This window comes from Pipistrellus hanaki (genome assembly GCF_964339955.1).
Source record: "Pipistrellus hanaki genome assembly, chromosome: 4".
In the NCBI taxonomy this organism is placed as follows: Eukaryota; Metazoa; Chordata; class Mammalia; order Chiroptera; family Vespertilionidae; genus Pipistrellus; species Pipistrellus hanaki.
The window spans coordinates 69208784-69225969 of NC_140506.1; the positions used below are offsets into that span (position 1 = coordinate 69208784).

The 17186-nt window shown below is 33.4% G+C and overlaps 1 protein-coding gene across 2 annotated transcripts in view; it reads left to right on the forward strand.

Annotated features, from left to right (window-relative positions):
- Positions 1-16862, forward strand: part of SLC12A2 (solute carrier family 12 member 2) — an 86704-nt gene extending 69842 nt beyond the window's left edge. The window contains exons 20-27 of one of the 2 annotated variants that reach the window (XM_084880947.1): positions 2340-2465; positions 5165-5212; positions 6613-6735; positions 8518-8629; positions 10202-10288; positions 12602-12737; positions 13287-13354; positions 13997-16862. In XM_084880947.1, coding sequence (XP_084737073.1) covers positions 2340-2465; positions 5165-5212; positions 6613-6735; positions 8518-8629; positions 10202-10288; positions 12602-12737; positions 13287-13354; positions 13997-14132 — 836 coding nt within the window. In that variant the 3' untranslated portion in view covers positions 14133-16862. The remainder of the gene's footprint in view (positions 1-2339; positions 2466-5164; positions 5213-6612; positions 6736-8517; positions 8630-10201; positions 10289-12601; positions 12738-13286; positions 13355-13996) is intronic. The other variant, XM_084880948.1, reaches the window with a different exon arrangement.
- The last annotated feature ends 324 nt before the right edge of the window (positions 16863-17186 follow it).

The window sequence follows — 17186 nt, forward strand, 5'->3', positions numbered from 1 at the left end:
ACCCCTTGGGAGACGTCTCACTGTCGGCTTAGGCACACCCTTCCCTCCACCCCACCCCCCAGTGCACGATGCCATACACCGGCCTCTAGTGTAATACATAAAATAGTTGGAGAAAAATAAAACTAATGAGTGCTAAATTGTTAGACATGTTCATGTTTATTTATGCAAGTCATGCTTTACATATAGAGGCACATCAATAGTGAAAAACTAAACTTTGTGATAAAGTTTACTCTGTCTCTGGAAAAGACCCTCGAAATCATTTTTAAATCATTTTATTCTGAAATAATTATAGATACACAAGAAATTATAAAAAAAATAGAGAGGTCCTGTGTACCCTTCATTCAGTTTCTCCCAATGGTAACATCTTACATATCTGCAGTTCTATACATGCACATATGTGTACTTTATGCTATGTATCATGTATTTTGATTAATGTAACCAGCACCATAATCAAGATAGATACAGAACTGCTCCATCACCACAAAGATCTCCCTTGTTCTACCCCTAAATATCAATAGCTTTCACCATACTCTTCCTCTCTCCCCATCCTTAAACTCTGACACTCACCAATTTCTTCTCCAACAATATAATTTTCAAATCATTTAAAACTTCAGTCCGCAGGCCAACGCTCTATCCACTGAGCCAAACCGGTCTCGGCACCAACCATTTTTTAAAAAGTGAAAATTGAAACCAGTTATGGTATATTAGCTTTTGCAAACTTTTAAAAAACCATGGAAAATTCCATAGCCTCTAATGACTTAAAAATATATTAAATGCTTAAGAAAAATTGCATACCTAATATTTTACCATTATTAGTTGATTAACCAAATCATCCAAATTGGCTAAAGCCTAAATAGCTGAAAGATATATAATGAACTTTTGTCATCTGTTCATAACCATAATTTAAACTGTTTTATTCTTCCCACTCCCTCCACCACTTTAAGGATATTGTGCATGCCAGAAATGAATACTTTAAGATCTTTATCCATATAACACAAAAGTATAGCTTGCTGAAAATGCACTTTCTTACTCTAGAGTAGGCCTTGCAAAATACTATTTTATTTAATTTATTGATTTTTTTACAGAGTGGAGGAGAGGGATAAAGAGTTAGAAACATGGATGAGAGAGAAACATCGATTAGCTGCCTCCTGCACACCCCCCACTGGAGATATGTCCGCAACCGAAGTACACGTCCTTGACCGGAATCGAATCTGGGACCCTTCAGTCCGCAGGTTGACGCTCTAGTCACTGGATTTGGCCAAAATACTATTTTGATTCTCACTTGCTCAGAGTAATTTAGGTTTAGGGTATCTATTAACTCTGCATAATTATTTGTAGTGTTCCCTTTCATTAAAAAAATATCAGTTTAGCCAATAAATTACATAATTGTATAGTTTACTGAGATTTTGAATATGATTGGAACTTGGGAGTATTTTTATGTGTTTACCATCATGAAAATTGTCTTGAAATTCTTGTTATTCATCATTAGGATCTGAAGACAGGGGTTTGATTTAGCACAAGGATTAAAGAACAGTCATATCTGCTTTAGAAATCCCAGCTTTTTTGTCTAAGTAGTTTTGTAGTCTGGGCAAATGTATTGACATCCAAGCCTCAGTTTCCTCATCTGTTAAAATATAATTACTTCATAGGGTCGTTGTGAAGATTAAAAAGGAGGTAAGGCTTGTGAAGCTTTTAGCAGTGCCTGCATGGAAGCTCACATAGTTTCTATTGTTATTTCTCTTAATGCAAAAATCAGTGATGAGGATTATGGACAGATGATCCAATTCATATTATGTTTGTCTTCATGATAAATATTTTTATGGTGCAAGTTAAATGTTTCCTAACTCTTCCCCCCTCCCCCCCAAAAAAACCCAGAAAATGAAGAAATGGCACTTTTACCATGAGTTGGGAAAGGACTATTTCCTCGTTTTGCTTTGTAGTTATGGGTGTAATTTTTCAGTGTTGTCTGTCACCTTACATATATATGAACATCTGTCACATTTCACATTTTTTATGTGTGTAAATGACTTTAAGAGTAGAGTTGATCCACATTTCATACATCATTCTTTTGTCTACCAGATTCTTGTGTTTCATGAATCTCATTCATTACTGATTCCCCAGCACCTTATTCAGATGTCTGACACTTAGTTGTGGCTCAAGATATTGAAGTGAAGTCTTTTCAAAACAGCACATTTGTTTACATCAGAAATCATTTATTATAAACTTATTTTATAATGAACTTTGCTTGAAATGGTCATTCAGTTGATATTATACCATGATGTTTTCCTTAATAGTTAAAATAAGGTTAGATAATATTTTAAACACTTTCATATCTACAGAAGAATTACTGTCATCACAAGAGAAATCTCCTGGCGTCAAGGATGTGGTACTAAGCATGGAGTATAGTAAGAAATCAGATTTAGATACTTCCAAACCATCTAGTGAAAAAACCATTACACATAAAGGTAATTTTTATTCAAACAAGAGCTTTCATTAATGGTCATGTTTTAATTTGGGGAGAAATGGGTTTATTATATAACATATTGTAGTTAATAAGGTAACCTTTCCTCAAATTTTTACTTTTCATTTCTAGTTGCTCAAAATTTATGGCTTTCAAAACTATCTACAAAATAATTAATTTTTAAGGTATTAAAGTGGATCACAGAACAAAAACTATACCAATTAATTATCTACTAATATTTTCTTATATGTTTTTATTTATACTTGTTTCAAAGAAAACATTTTAATTTGAAGCTTTGGTTAAATCTGAACTGGTAAAGAAACATAATTTTAAAGTGATGTACCTATTATAAGCACATGATAATATTGAAAGAAATTAAGTTTATATAATTAACCTTTTTTATTCTTTTTAGTAAATCAAGGTATTTAAATGCCAGGGTTTTTATTTATGTGCTGAGATATTCAGAATATTATACTTCTGCATCTGAAGTTTAGGTAAAACAATGAAAAAAAAAAAATCAAGTGCAATTTTCTTAATTTAGTCTTTCTGAAGAAACAAGCTATTTGTATTTGGGTGCTAAACTATTCAGCCAAAATTACAGACATAATACCACTGGTATCTCATGTGATCTTAGCCACAAAGTGATTTCCAGGTTTCATGAGACTTTCAGATAACTTCATCCACAAATCTATGTCATGTTTATGAGAAGGAAAGAGAGATGACTTCCAAATCTTACTCTCCCACCCTCACTCTCCTACCTCTGTTTAGTTTAGTATCTCCATCTGTCCTATTCCCAATTGACATGCAACAAGAAAAATCTGCACTGTAAATCATCAAACCATATCACATTTTTATTTCTGTAAAATAATTGTCATTCTTTGTCAGGAATTCCTATCTCAGAAAATTGATCATTTTTAGATTATTTAGAAGCATCAATGTTGCTTTTTATTTCTTTCTTCATTTATCTGTTTGCTTAGAGTAATGGTAGTTGACAACTTAGTTGAGGCCCATTGTTTCTTTCAGTTCTTTGCTGACTTGATTATATTTTTTTCTGTTTCATCTCAAAACTCTATAAAACTGATTATGACAGCACTCTGCTTATGTTTCTGCATTTATGTTTAGTTTAGGTATTCGGTCTTTCATTTCCTCTTACTTTTCATTTGTCCTTTTCTCTTGCCTAAAACAAATCCTTTCCTTTACAGAATCTGCTAGAAATTAATAGATAAAACTATGATGGAAGGGGAAGAAGTAATATTTATCAAGCATCTACTTAGTGCCTTCCACAATTTAGTAGATATTACCCATACATTAGTTCATTAATGTGTGTCATAATCTTATAATCATTATTTTTATTAAGTAGGACACTGGGTCAGTATATTTCTATTTGTTATAAAAATTTAAATAATTTTAATTTAGTTTAAATCAAAGTGTCAATATTTCCTTGAAATTTCTGAGCTCTTTGAAATCAATACAGAATGTCCAAAGTTATATTTATAAATGTTTTTTTCTTCAAAGACAGATAATATCAAATATCTATAGGAACAATATTTAATATTAAAAAATTAAAATATTTGAAATGTTTCCTGTTTCATAACAGGCGTAATAAATTAGCATTCAAAAATAGCGTGATTATTTTTCTGTTTTGCCAATTTTTTCAAAATTAGCATAGAAATCATAGAAAAGTTTATACAGTTTTAAAAGTTCAGAATTATGAAAATTCTGATATGGTTATTAAGTAGTTATAGATATTTGATATTTCTGCCTTGATTATTGAGTATTCAAAAGAACAAAAAAGCACCCTTTTATTTTGTGCTAAGCACTGACTTAAGTGCATTAATGTTTGCAATATAATAACATTAAGAGGTAGATACTGTTCATCCTCTTTATTACTGAGGAAAGTGAGGGGTTAAGTCACAGCCAGGAAAGGGGTCAGTAGTGATACTAGAATACTGGGAGTCTGGCTCAAGAGCCCACTGCAGTGTACTCTTTCCTGTCCAGGTTGGAAGTTTTATATGTTATATGCCTTAAACAAATACTGCAAGCTTATATTTGAGTGAGTGAGTGAAGAGAGAGATTAGAAAAACTGTTAACTCTAGGAAGACATTTATAGGTATTTAAATAGACATGAAGACATAGCTGTATATGCATATATACAATTTTATGTAATGGAAAAAAACCACTCCTATATAACCTGGCATTTTATATAAACCAAGAGACTCTGACATCAAATTTCTTAATATTTCCAGTGGCAAATGATTTGTACAAACACCAAATATCCCTTAAGTGTTTCTAAAATTACTTTTCAGTCATTTGCATAATGATTAAAGTTTATGTGTTATCTGGAACGCCAATTTTTTAATGCCATATTTCTCCTCTATTAGCCATAGTTCAACATCTTGTCAACTGATTTCAGACATGAAAGTTTAAAAGTTTAAAAATTCTACTAAAGTTTTGGTCAGTTGTAGAGGAATACAATTTTAGGGGTGAGTGTTAATCAGTAGCCCCCGTTGGAGAGGTCTAAAATGTTTGCTTTTTTAAATCCTGAACACTCAGTGCAGAAAATATTGATCTTCAGTCTTGATTATTTTTCAGACCGTTTCTTCATACTATGTTTTATTTATAAATATGCTCTATTTACATTTCATTATTTTATTAATATAAAGGCAATTAACTTATATTTTGTGTTTTTTAAACATAATCTAGATGAGGAAGAGGATGGCAAGACTCCAACTCAACCACTGTTGAAAAAAGGCAGGCATTTTTCATCATTTTATTTTAATCCCTTTTTCATACTAGTAATTCTTTATCTCCAACCTTATTATTTTTTTTATCTTAGTTTTTATTTTCATGGTGAGGTGATGTTACAGTTATTTATTAAATGCAGATTATAAAAATCATCATTAGCCTAATTAAAGAGTTAAATCACCCCAGGAAAAGGTGATTTATCAAATACAAATTCTTTTAAGTCATCATAGCATTTCTTAAATATTCAAATCCTGAAAGTCAGTATTAATTTTTTAATTTTAACTGCATGGTTTAGACGATAAGTAGAGACACTGAAATAGGTTTATTTACAGTGTCACTGCATTCTTTACCATCAGTGGTACCCAGCCAAGTCCTTAATTTTGATACTAATATATTTTTCATTTCAAAAACTACAATATTTCTCACAGTCCTGCTGCGTTTGGGAGATACACAGTCATGTCAACGTACATGAATTTTATGAGAAGGAGATAGAGGTGAGAGTTATGGAGCAGTGTGGTTTGGTAGCCATATTACTTCATCATGCAAATCATTCGTCATGTTTGCATACATCGTGGCAGCATGAAAAGTGAATGATAGGCATTCTGCAAAAGTCATCAGATTTCCTCCTATGGATTTCTGCTTTAAAAATTTGGTCTAGGAGTTCCATAATAGTCATTTGCTTACTCACAGAGCCAATGTTGATTTCTTTTTTTTAATTTACTGGGAATATATATGGGAACTCCCTTAGTACCGTATATTGCTCTTTCCACTTGTAACATATGGGTGCCCTTCCAGGGAGTTCCCACCATCTTTCTGTGGTTCAAAGAAAGATGTGATGTTTATGTGGCTTTATAATTGGGTATTGCATATTAAGAGGAAAATGTTAGATAAAAAGAGAGTTTTTCCTTAGACTAAGGTTTCGCTGTGATAATTGTAAGATTGTACTGGTATGTCTTCCACTTCCGTCTTTCATATTATTTCAATTTTTTTTTTTTTGAGTTTTAAATTATTTAGTAACTAGATTACAAAAGAAGTATATTCATAGAAAAAGCATAAACTTAATTTGTCCAGTTAGCCTAAAACATCTCTTCAAAAATCAAATTCCAGCAGTTAGTTATAATTTCCTTGATTGATATTTATGATTCTCTTTTATTCAGAATGCTGCAAAATACTGGAAATTAGGCAAGATGGTCTGAATGAGTTTAATTGTTGTGAAGATGTGTTTATCTTTAGCCATCTTAAACCTATGTTTAAATTATAAACAATTGAAAGCTTTTGATTGATACCATATACTACTACCCTCAAAATAAACATTTGAATATGTGAAAGTTAGGAAACTAAAGGAATTCAGCAAAAGGGACTTTAATATTTAGCTTCCTTACATCTTTTTCTGCTTAATTCTTTAGAATCCAAAGGCCCTGCTGTGCCTTTAAATGTAGCTGACCAAAAGCTTCTTGAAGCTAGTACACAGTTTCAGAAAAAACAAGGAAAGAATACTATTGATGTCTGGTGGCTTTTTGATGATGGAGGTAAGGTTGTTAATACACTTTTTTTTTTTTTTAACAGTTTTAAATTTACTGAAGTTGTGGGAATAGTACTAAAAATCGGCATGTATTCCTCACTCATAGACCACATTTTAGTTTAGACAACATCCTCAAAAGCAACAGGATTAATTTCAGAATCAGGTGTTGCATTTAGTTGTCATATCTCTTCATTGTCCTTCAATTTTGGAGTTGCTAGGTCTTTCCTTGAGCTTCATGACCTTAATATTTAAAAAAGTATTACAGACCAAATATTTTGTAGAACATCACTTAATTTGGAGTGCTATTTGATGTTTCACCATAATTCAAGTTATGTATTTTTAGTAGAAAAATATCACAAGTGATGCTGTGCTCTTCTGTCTATATCTCATCAGGTGGCACATGATGTTGCTTTGTCTCATCACTGGTGAAGTTAGCTTTGACTCTGGAGTAAGGTGGTTTCCACCAGGGTTATACACTGAAGAGTTACTGTTTTCCCCTTTTATAATTACAGGTATTTGGGGGATGAAGAGTTACTTTGAGACTATGTAAATATACCATTGTTACTGCAACTTTTACCACCATCTTTAGCATCCATTGATATTTCTGCCTGAATTTATTGTTGTGGTGTGTTTGTGGTTGCCAGATGATAATTTTCCAGTCCTATTATTTCCTACCATGGATTCCTATTTTATTCAGTGGGATATAATTTGTCATTCTCATTATTTATTTTGATATTCAAATTGTCCCAGATTTCCTGTTTAGTCTGACTGCTATATCCATGTGGCATGTCCCAACCACTCTTTGTTTTCTAATACAGTAATAAGTTCCAGGCTCAGTTTTGTACTTCCCTACAGCATCCATTGAACCACTCTTTATCTAAGGAGCCCTGATTTCTTTTAGTGGAAAGTGGTATTGAGGAACAAAAAACGGGGTATTAGATGTACTCGTTGGTACAGTGTTTCCCCGAAAATAAGACGTCTTCTGAAAATAAGACCTAGTGCATGGAAAGATAAGACATCTCCTGAAAATAAGACCTAGCGCAACTTTGGGAGAAAAAATTAATATAAGACACTGTCTTATTTTCAGGGAAACAGGGTATTAGGGTATCACTGCTCCCAGGCTCTCTCAGTGGATAGATCTACACTAATAAAAGAGTAAGATGCAAATTGACCATACCTTCATGGCACTCACCAGCCAATCAGGAGTGAGTATGCAAATTAACCCAATAAAGATGGCAGGTTAATTTGCATACACAGGCCCCCAGCTGCTTCGGGTCTCTGGGCAGCATGGGAAGGCTGAAAGGCGGCTCTGGGCTAGAGCAAAGGCGGTGCTAGCAGCTAGGGGAAGGAAGGCCCATTCTTGCACGAATCTTTATGCATCGGGCCTCTAGTACACATGTAAGTGTCTGTAGGTGTACTTATAGGCTGAAAACTAATTCCAGCCCAACACTGCAGGGTTCAATCCAGCTTCTCTGTTTTTCATTTTAATGAGAAATGTTGCTCCCAAAATATTCTCATTCCTCCCTCTTCTTGTGTGGGACTAATCTCCCAACTCTGCCAGGCCACAATCCTATTTCACTGACTTCCTCTCATGGGCTCTGACTCCACTGGGTCTCCCTCCTAGTTCAGCCCCACCTATGGCCTTATGACTGAATCAAGAAAGGACAGAAAGAAAATTTTAGTTTTACAGAGTTGTTGTACACATGTTTTTAGAGACTAAATTGAATTAAAAGTTTTTAATTAAGAAATTAGCACTTAGTATATGATTTATTATATTTTTATGATTTAGGTTTGACCTTATTGATACCTTATCTTCTGACTACCAAGAAAAAGTGGAAAGACTGTAAGATCAGAGTATTCATTGGTGGGAAAATAAACAGAATAGACCATGACCGGAGAGCGTAAGTCTGCTTTAAATTGAAGGGCATTTATCTAGCAATACTTTATTATTACTACATAGATTTGGTAGAATAATCCATAGGCAATCCATAAAATGTCAGTTATGTTGTTTTGTTCTCCATCTTTAATTTTAATTTAGTCTTTAAGTTGTAGATTGTTTTACTTATATGTAATATTTTTTAAAATATTGGCATTTTAGAAAGTATTAATATTTATGGCATTAAAGTGTTGAGCAACTCTTTTTTTTAAAATCGGGGGAGAGTGTACAGCCATTGTCATCCACTCCCTGTCCTTGTTGTCACAGTTCTGGTTCTGGTTTCAGTGCTTCTCTAAGTGCCTATGGTGTCTCTGTTTGCATATATTTTGCACATTGCTCCCAATTTCAAGTTTGGAAAGCAGAGCTTGATCCCATGATTCCTCTGTCCAAATATAACTTTTTCTCTGTAACATACCATATAAGGTCTATGCTAAAGGTGGCAATCAAAGTCCTTATAACCTATCCTCCTATTCCCTATTGTTATCTCCTGGTCCCCCATTTATGCCTTATACTTCAATTTACATTTCTGTGCCTGCCTTAAAAATGCAGATGATTTCAGACTTTCACTCCTTTGCCTACTCTCATCTCTCTACTATTAATAGCTTTGTACTTCTTGGTTAAAATACTTCATCCTTTAAAGTTCAGGACAATTACCATCTTCTTCATTACACCTTCCCTAATTTTCTCCCTTGTCCCCCACTAGCTGTTACATTTCCTTCCTGAATCACAATATACTTGATAACACTCATCACATTCTGGGCTCCTGTTATGTTTACTTTATACCAGAATTCAATTAGGTTTTTATTCATTTCAAATAGTGAATTATGCAAGTAGTAGTAGAAATAACTTAAAAGTTAAACCTGCCTCTCATCTGTTTTCTAATATCTTAATTTAGAAAACTCATTAAGAATAAAATCCTGTTTTGTTCATTGCTTTTCCTGTTTGTATGTTTGTTTCAACTTTTCTATTGTTGCCACCAAGGCTTCATTGCCAGCTCTGCCTCCAAAAATATATTTACTGAAAAGTCAGAGGCTGTTGGAGCTCATATCCCATGCCTGCCCAAGCCCACCTCCCATACCTCCCAAAAAATGTGAGCTTAATCTACTCTAAGTTATAACTTCAGTTTGGTCTAAAAAGTCATATTTGGACCTTTTGAGATGGTGGCATTCGCCACGGATGGAAGAATAATCCAAAAATAATTAAACAACTAGTTTTTATTGAAATCCTATACTTAATATAATTCCACTAAAATTAACTTAAAAAATACTAGTTGTATTCAAATTTCATTATTAACATCTTCCACTGTCCATTATGGATGAGATTTAGAAAAAGTAAAATAACAGAAGTCTTCTCAGGCATTTTTTATATCTACTTTGTGAATGTACAATGGAAATTAATTAAGATGGACTTGTTTTGCATGTGATAAATATTTTTCCTCTAAATCATGCTTTTCAGATAAACAGATTCAGCTCTAACTAGAATAGAAATATCTATATACAGCCTTCATGTGTCTAAGTGCTATTTGTTTTTGTTTTAGGATGGCTACTTTGCTTAGCAAATTCCGGATAGACTTCTCTGATATAATGGTCCTAGGAGATATTAATACTAAACCAAAGAAAGAAAAGTAAGTTATTGAATAAATTACTTTGTACAAATTTCTAATACTTTTAGACAACCTACTCAGTCACTCCAATAACAGATAATTCAACTTAAACTAACAAATGGCCTTTTGGCCTGCTGTTACATGTGAAATCAACTTTTTAAATTTTGCACTGAAAGTTGGCATGCTTATAGCAGATTTCAAAGTAAGTCTAAAGGCCTTCAATTTTCAGCGAATTCAATTACCGCTTTATAAGAAATTTCTGAAAATCATTAATACCACAGAAATTCCACATGGTTCTTTAAATTTCCATTGTTTGTGCCCACATTCATTATGACCACTCAGTCCTTATTCCACGTAAGAAATTAGTCACACTGTTTTATTACTAAAATAGAGAAGTCTAAGAATTTGCCTATAATAGTTGCATTTGCAATTCTCAATAAGTAAAAGATTTGTGGAATAGTGTATCTGAAATAATTGTGGTTGTTATCATGATATGTATATTACTGGGCAGAATTTTAATAATTCTATGTTGAGTAAATGATGAAGCTGGTGTAAAAATCCATTTTAAATAAAAAAAAATAGTAAGATTATACTGTGTAAGGTTGTAATCAGGGAGAGGTTTCCTGTTATAAAACAACTAGAGGCCTGATGCACGAAATTCGTACACTTTGGGGGTAGGGGGGTTCTCAGCCTGTCCTGTGCCCTCTCAATCCAGGAGCCCTTGGTGGATGTCCAACTGATGGCTTAGGCCCGCTCCCCACGGGAGAGGCTCCTGCCACCACTGCTGCACTTGCCAGCAGTGAGCCCAGCTCAGGACCTTTTGCTGAGCAGCATTCCCCAAGGGAGTGCACTGATCACCAGGGGCAGCTCCTACCTTGAGTGTCTGCCCCCTGGTGGTCAGTGCATGCCATAGTGACCAGTCGTTCCACTGCTTGGTTGATTTGCATATTAGCCTTTTATTATATAGGATAAGAACCAGGTGCTTTGTATGAGACATACTTGAAAAGAGTGTTCAAGGATTCAATTCCAATGTGTGTGTGGAGGCTTCCCACACCAAACGATTCTCAGACAGAAGCAGAGTATCGAGAATTCAACTCAATTAGGACACCATCTACCTAAAGATAGAATCAAATTACACAGGTAAAGGGCTCAGCCTCAAAAAACTGCCCTCCACTTAATTTTTTTTATTTTTTAAATGTGTTTTTATTAATTTCAGAAAAGAAAGAGGGAGAAAGAGAGAGAAACATCAATGATGAGAAAGAATCATGATCAGCTACTCCTGCACTCCCCACACTGGGGATTGAGCCCATAACCCAGGGGCATATGCCCTGATCAGGAACTGAACCATAATTCCTGGTTCATAGGTCAAAATTCAACCACCGAGTCAGCGAGGCTGTCCTCCACATTAGATTCCAGCCACAAGCACAAGTTGTTACCTATACTTCTGACAGACTAGCTATAAATCAGAGGTTCACATGACTTCCCTTTCCAATTTCAGTTTGCTAGAATGGCTCACAGAACTCAAGAAAACCCATTCACTCATTAGATTACTGATTTATTACAAAGGATACAAATTAACAATCAAATTGAGTGAGGTCCCCAACATAGGAGCTTCTGGCCTTGTGGAGCTTGGGACTTAGCAGGGTGGCACCTGGAAGCATTCTGGTCTCCAAAAAGGAGGGAAAAGGACAAAGGAGCTGTCCTCTCAGTTTTTCTGAAGCTTCATTACTTAGTCATGATTGAGTTATTGGTCATTGGCTATTATTCTCAATCTCCAGCACTTTCCTTTTTGGGGGACATTGCAGGTTTGTGGGGAGACAACTGAAAGATCCAAACCTCTAATCACAAGGTGGGTTCTCCTGGCAACCAGCACCACCCTTAGGTTGGGTCCAAAAGTAGAGGATTAGGATGCTGGTCATGTTCTTTTAATGTCTTTTGTCCTATTACGTATTTTTGGATTTAGAAATTAATTCTTTATCTACTTAAATGTTTAGTATCTACTCTTTCCTCCCTTCTAAATGTTCTGGTACCTTTTCTTATACTGCTTTTATGTAGTGGTATTTGAACTGGGAAAGAGAAGGCCTTTGAGTATTTTGAGTAAAGGAATAACACAATTTGACTTATTGCTCAAAGGGATCATTCTGGCACTGTGGTGAAAATTTACTTTGATTGGGATGGGGGCTTGGACAGAGGAGCAGGGATAGATATGAGATCAGAGTAGAGGAGAGCACAATAGATGGAAAACAATAACTGCTTAAGTTATTTTATGTTTCAAGATTTTACTGTTAAGTAATTCAAAATAAGGTTATCAGTATTTTTTCTATTGTTTTTAAGTATTATAGCTTTTGATGAAATGATTGAGCCATACAGACTTCATGAAGATGATAAAGAACAAGATATTGCAGATAAAATGAAAGAAGATGAACCATGGCGAATAACAGATAATGAACTTGAACTTTATAAGACCAAGGTATTCCTTTTTTTTCCTGCTTACTTTTCATTAACCTTCCATGTGATTGTAAAAAAATATTTAATTCATAAAAGTAAGTATCAAGAACTGCAATTTGTTACAGAAGGAACCAGTTGTATAAATTAAATATATTTTATTTATTTATTTTTAAATATATTTTATTGATTTCTTACAGAGAGGAAGGGAGAGAGATAGAAAGCTAGAAACGTTGATGAGAGAGAAACATCGACCAGCTGCCTCTTGCACACCCCCTACCAGGGATGTGCCCGCAACCAATGTACATGCCCTTGACCAGAATTGAACCTGGGATCTTTCAGTCCACAGACCGACGCTCTATCACTGAGCCAAACCAGTTTCGGCTAAATTAAATATACTTTAATACTTTAATTTGGGTTTATATGTGGGCATTGTAAAGAATAATTTTGGAACTGATTTTTATTCTACCAAAATTGGTTTTGGTTTCTTTTTTGTCTACTTATAGTTTTATGAACCGTAATAGCTTCCAATTTTCAAATGGTCTAGGAATGACTTTGTCTTGTTTCATTTCAGACATACCGGCAGATTAGGTTAAATGAATTATTAAAGGAACATTCAAGCACAGCTAGTATCATTGTCATGTAAGTAATACTTGCACTAAGATTTTCTTAGGTATTAATTTTTATGATAATGCAATTAGGGTTAATTTCTATACAAGTACATTTCCATTTAATATCTATAATGACCTAGTAGTTGTAAGGAGGATAAACAAACTTTTTAAAATATACCTTGCTCTAAGCATTTGAGAAGAAATTAAAATAGGAAAGAAAAATCTTAAACTTATATAAATCTAAGTAATTTTTTTATTATTGTATATTTTGGAATTTTCCTTTATCCTTTTCCCACCTTTTAAATGTGTTTAGCTTTGCCATGTTTGAATTATATTCATTTATAGTTTCCACTTTTACATTTAGATGGAAACACCATTTTCTCTTAAAAGAATTCTATACTTACTGAAGGGGAAATTTAAGGTTTAATGTTAGATACCAAATGGGTTATGCTATTTGTAGGAAGAAATTTGTTAGAACTTGAAAAAAAATAGGAGTAGTGTTATGGTACTACAGTAGTTGCTATACTATATGCAGAATTTCCCCACACTTAATAATATGCTATAACTGTAGTAACTTTTAGTTACTATATTGTGACATAATCTAATTTTTATTACATTTTATTCTTCTCAACTTAAATGCATTGCTGAATTTCCTTTCTTGTCTTGATACCAGGAGTCTCCCAGTTGCACGAAAAGGTGCTGTATCTAGTGCTCTCTACATGGCATGGTTAGAAGCTTTGTCTGAGGATCTGCCACCAATTCTCCTAGTTCGTGGGAATCATCAGAGTGTCCTTACATTCTATTCTTAAACCTTCTACACAATGGACAGCACTTCATTACCTAGTGAAGTAACTGAAATCTTCAGTGACACATTAACATCACAATGGCGAACTGTGACTTTTCTTTCACTATTGCATTAATTTGAAAGCACACAGGGAAGTTGTTCCATTGACATGTATATGGAGACTTCAGTTTTAGTCAGTAATGTATCTCAATTTTAATGATGATTCCTTGTTGTTGGACTAAAGCTCATGAAGTAAAATTTTCCTTTGCTACTTGAATAGCAATAAAAGTATGTTATTTTCTGATTGACGAAAGGAATACAAAAAGCCTTTAGCCTTGAGGTGCCTTCTGAAAATAACCAAATCTCATCCATATATCCTCTTTTATAAATTTATAGAATGTCAAACTTTGCCTTCAGCTATTAGTTTTATTTCTAGTCTCTTCCACTTTAAAATAGACACTGCTTTTCTTCCATTACCAGTTAGTGTTGAGTACTGTATGTTTTCTATTATTTTTGTAAAGGTATATGTTAGACATTAAAGGTGAGAGTTAGGGCAAGTTAATGGAGGGAAAAAATGGGAACCAAAAAGTGACCCCAAGTTTAGGTTGTATGAGTATGTATAAATGTAGACCTAGGGGCAAAAGGCCCAATAAACTTTTTTTTTTTTTTTTAATATCTAAATGGTTCTTATTTGTATTTTCAGTCAATTATTACTACGTTAGGGAAGGTTGGAGATTTATCTAGTACTTCTATATACCGCTGAAAAATTACATAGTCATTCTTTAGATAAATTATATAGTTATTCTTTTGACAGAAATTCTCAAAATCATTTGTATTTATTAAAAGAGATTTGTTCTAATTTAGGGTTTTCTTTTGTTCTAATTTAGGGTTTTCTTTAAATCTAAGACTTTTAAGGAATGCTAAAAAAATTTTTCTGGAGGAAAATCATTGCCATTTCATAGAATATTTCAAACACTACATGGGATTTCACTATACCATCCTTTATAAATCATTAAAATAATGTTTCATCAAATGGTTAAATGGACCACTGGTTTCTTAGTGAAATGTTTTTAGGCTTAATTCATTCAAATGTCAAGTACACTTAGTCTTAATTAATATTCTCAGGTTTGAACAGATTATTCTGAACATTTAAATTTAATCCATTCTTAATACTTTAAAACTTTTGTGTTAAGAAAAACTGCCAGATTGTGCTTTTGAAATGTCTGTTTTGACATCATAGGCTACTAGTACAAATATGACTGTGTATGTACTGTTATTAAAAGCTTTATATACAATTATTAATGTAAAGTTTTTCAGTTTTTATTCAAAGAAGGATTTCCTAAAAACATTTCAAGGGATCTATATCCACATATATGTATGTGTGTGTGCATATGTATAAACATACACAGATGGATATGTATATATAATGATATTTATGTTGCTGTTTTTTTGCATTTTAAATGATCAGATTCATTAAATTAAAATGGTTTTGTTTTAGTAAACATAAGTTCAAAATTAGATTGAAAGAGAGGTTTCCTGGAGAACAAAGATGATTATTTGAAGGGCATGTAATTCACAGTTATCATTCAGATATAGAATGGAGAACATTTCATCTGAAGTACTGTTCAGTGGGTTATAAGTTTCAATGGTGAAGACTTTATACAGGTTTTAATAAATCTTGATAGATATCTATAAAATTACTGTTGTCAACAGTGCAGTATTTTTGCTGCATAAGTGAACTAAGTTAATATAAAAATGAAGATCTAATAATGATTTTGAATTCAGAATGTTAAGAAAATGAAATAATTGGTTTTTTTCCAAAATACTTTTTCCTATGTTATTACGCACAGCATTGTTGCTTTTTTGGCTGGTTTTGTAGTGTTTGGGGGCAAGAATTGTAGAAATGTCAGATTAGTCAATAAACTATGTTTGAATTTTAAAAATGGATAATAGGGCATAAACTAAGTGCTGCTATGTTGAAATGTGCACAGGTACACTTACCCATCCCCCCCCAAGTTTTTCCCATTCAGAAAAACATCATTGTAATCTGTACTACAGGAACCAAATGTCATGCATCATACATTATGTATAAAGTACATAAAATATATCTAAATATGCATAATGGGGGGAGGGTAATATTGTCTGTGAAATAATGTAAGAGGCTTTTCACTTTTTCAAAACGTTCATTACTTTTACTTCTCACTAGACACCAGGTCAAAATTTTTAAGGTTAATATACTGCTCTAATAAAACTCAATAATTAATTCTTAGAGATGCTAGCTAGTGTCAAAGCTATTCTAGTCTTTTATTTATACTGAATTTGATTATTTTAATGCTTCTGTTTTTCTAATCATTGGTGATAACTTGGAAACAAATAATTATGCAATGGCATTTGAGCATTCATTATTTCTAGAGGTAAAAATTCAATGGGTTTAGAGAGAATGGTGGTATTATGCTAATTATTAATGGTTAATTAAATCAGATATTTATTTGTTACATTACTTCATTTGTATTTTAGGTTTTCTTTTACATTCTTTTTATATACTTTCTGATATTACATATTTTTAAAGACTACGGAAATAATTTAAAGATTTGCGCTCTGGTGGATGTTTACTAAGTTTGAAAATGTAATATTTTGATAATATTGTATGATAACTGTCACTTGCTTTTCTAATGTTTTAACATTGAGTATTGCAGTTGCTGCTTTGTACAGAGGTTACTGCAATAAAGGAAGTGGATTCATTAAAACTATATAATGTCTACTCATATTTTATGTTTTGTAAGTCTATGTCAGCTTTAACTTAACCTCATTTATATAACTGCTAGAAGTCAGATGCACATTGAAAATAAATTAATTAGTAATTAGAAGGTGTCTGGCAGACAAGACTTGGGGAGATGGCAGGACATGCTCTGGAGCTAACCTGCTGAGGTCCCTCCCCAGCCAGCCGCACATGGGGCAGTGCCAGGGCTTGAAGGGTGTCTGGAATGAGCAGGGCCCTCTGGCAAGTGGGGTCCCTCAGCCTGGCCTGCAAGGATCGAAATCAGCAGTCCAATATCCCTCTGAGAGGCCCCAGTGTGCA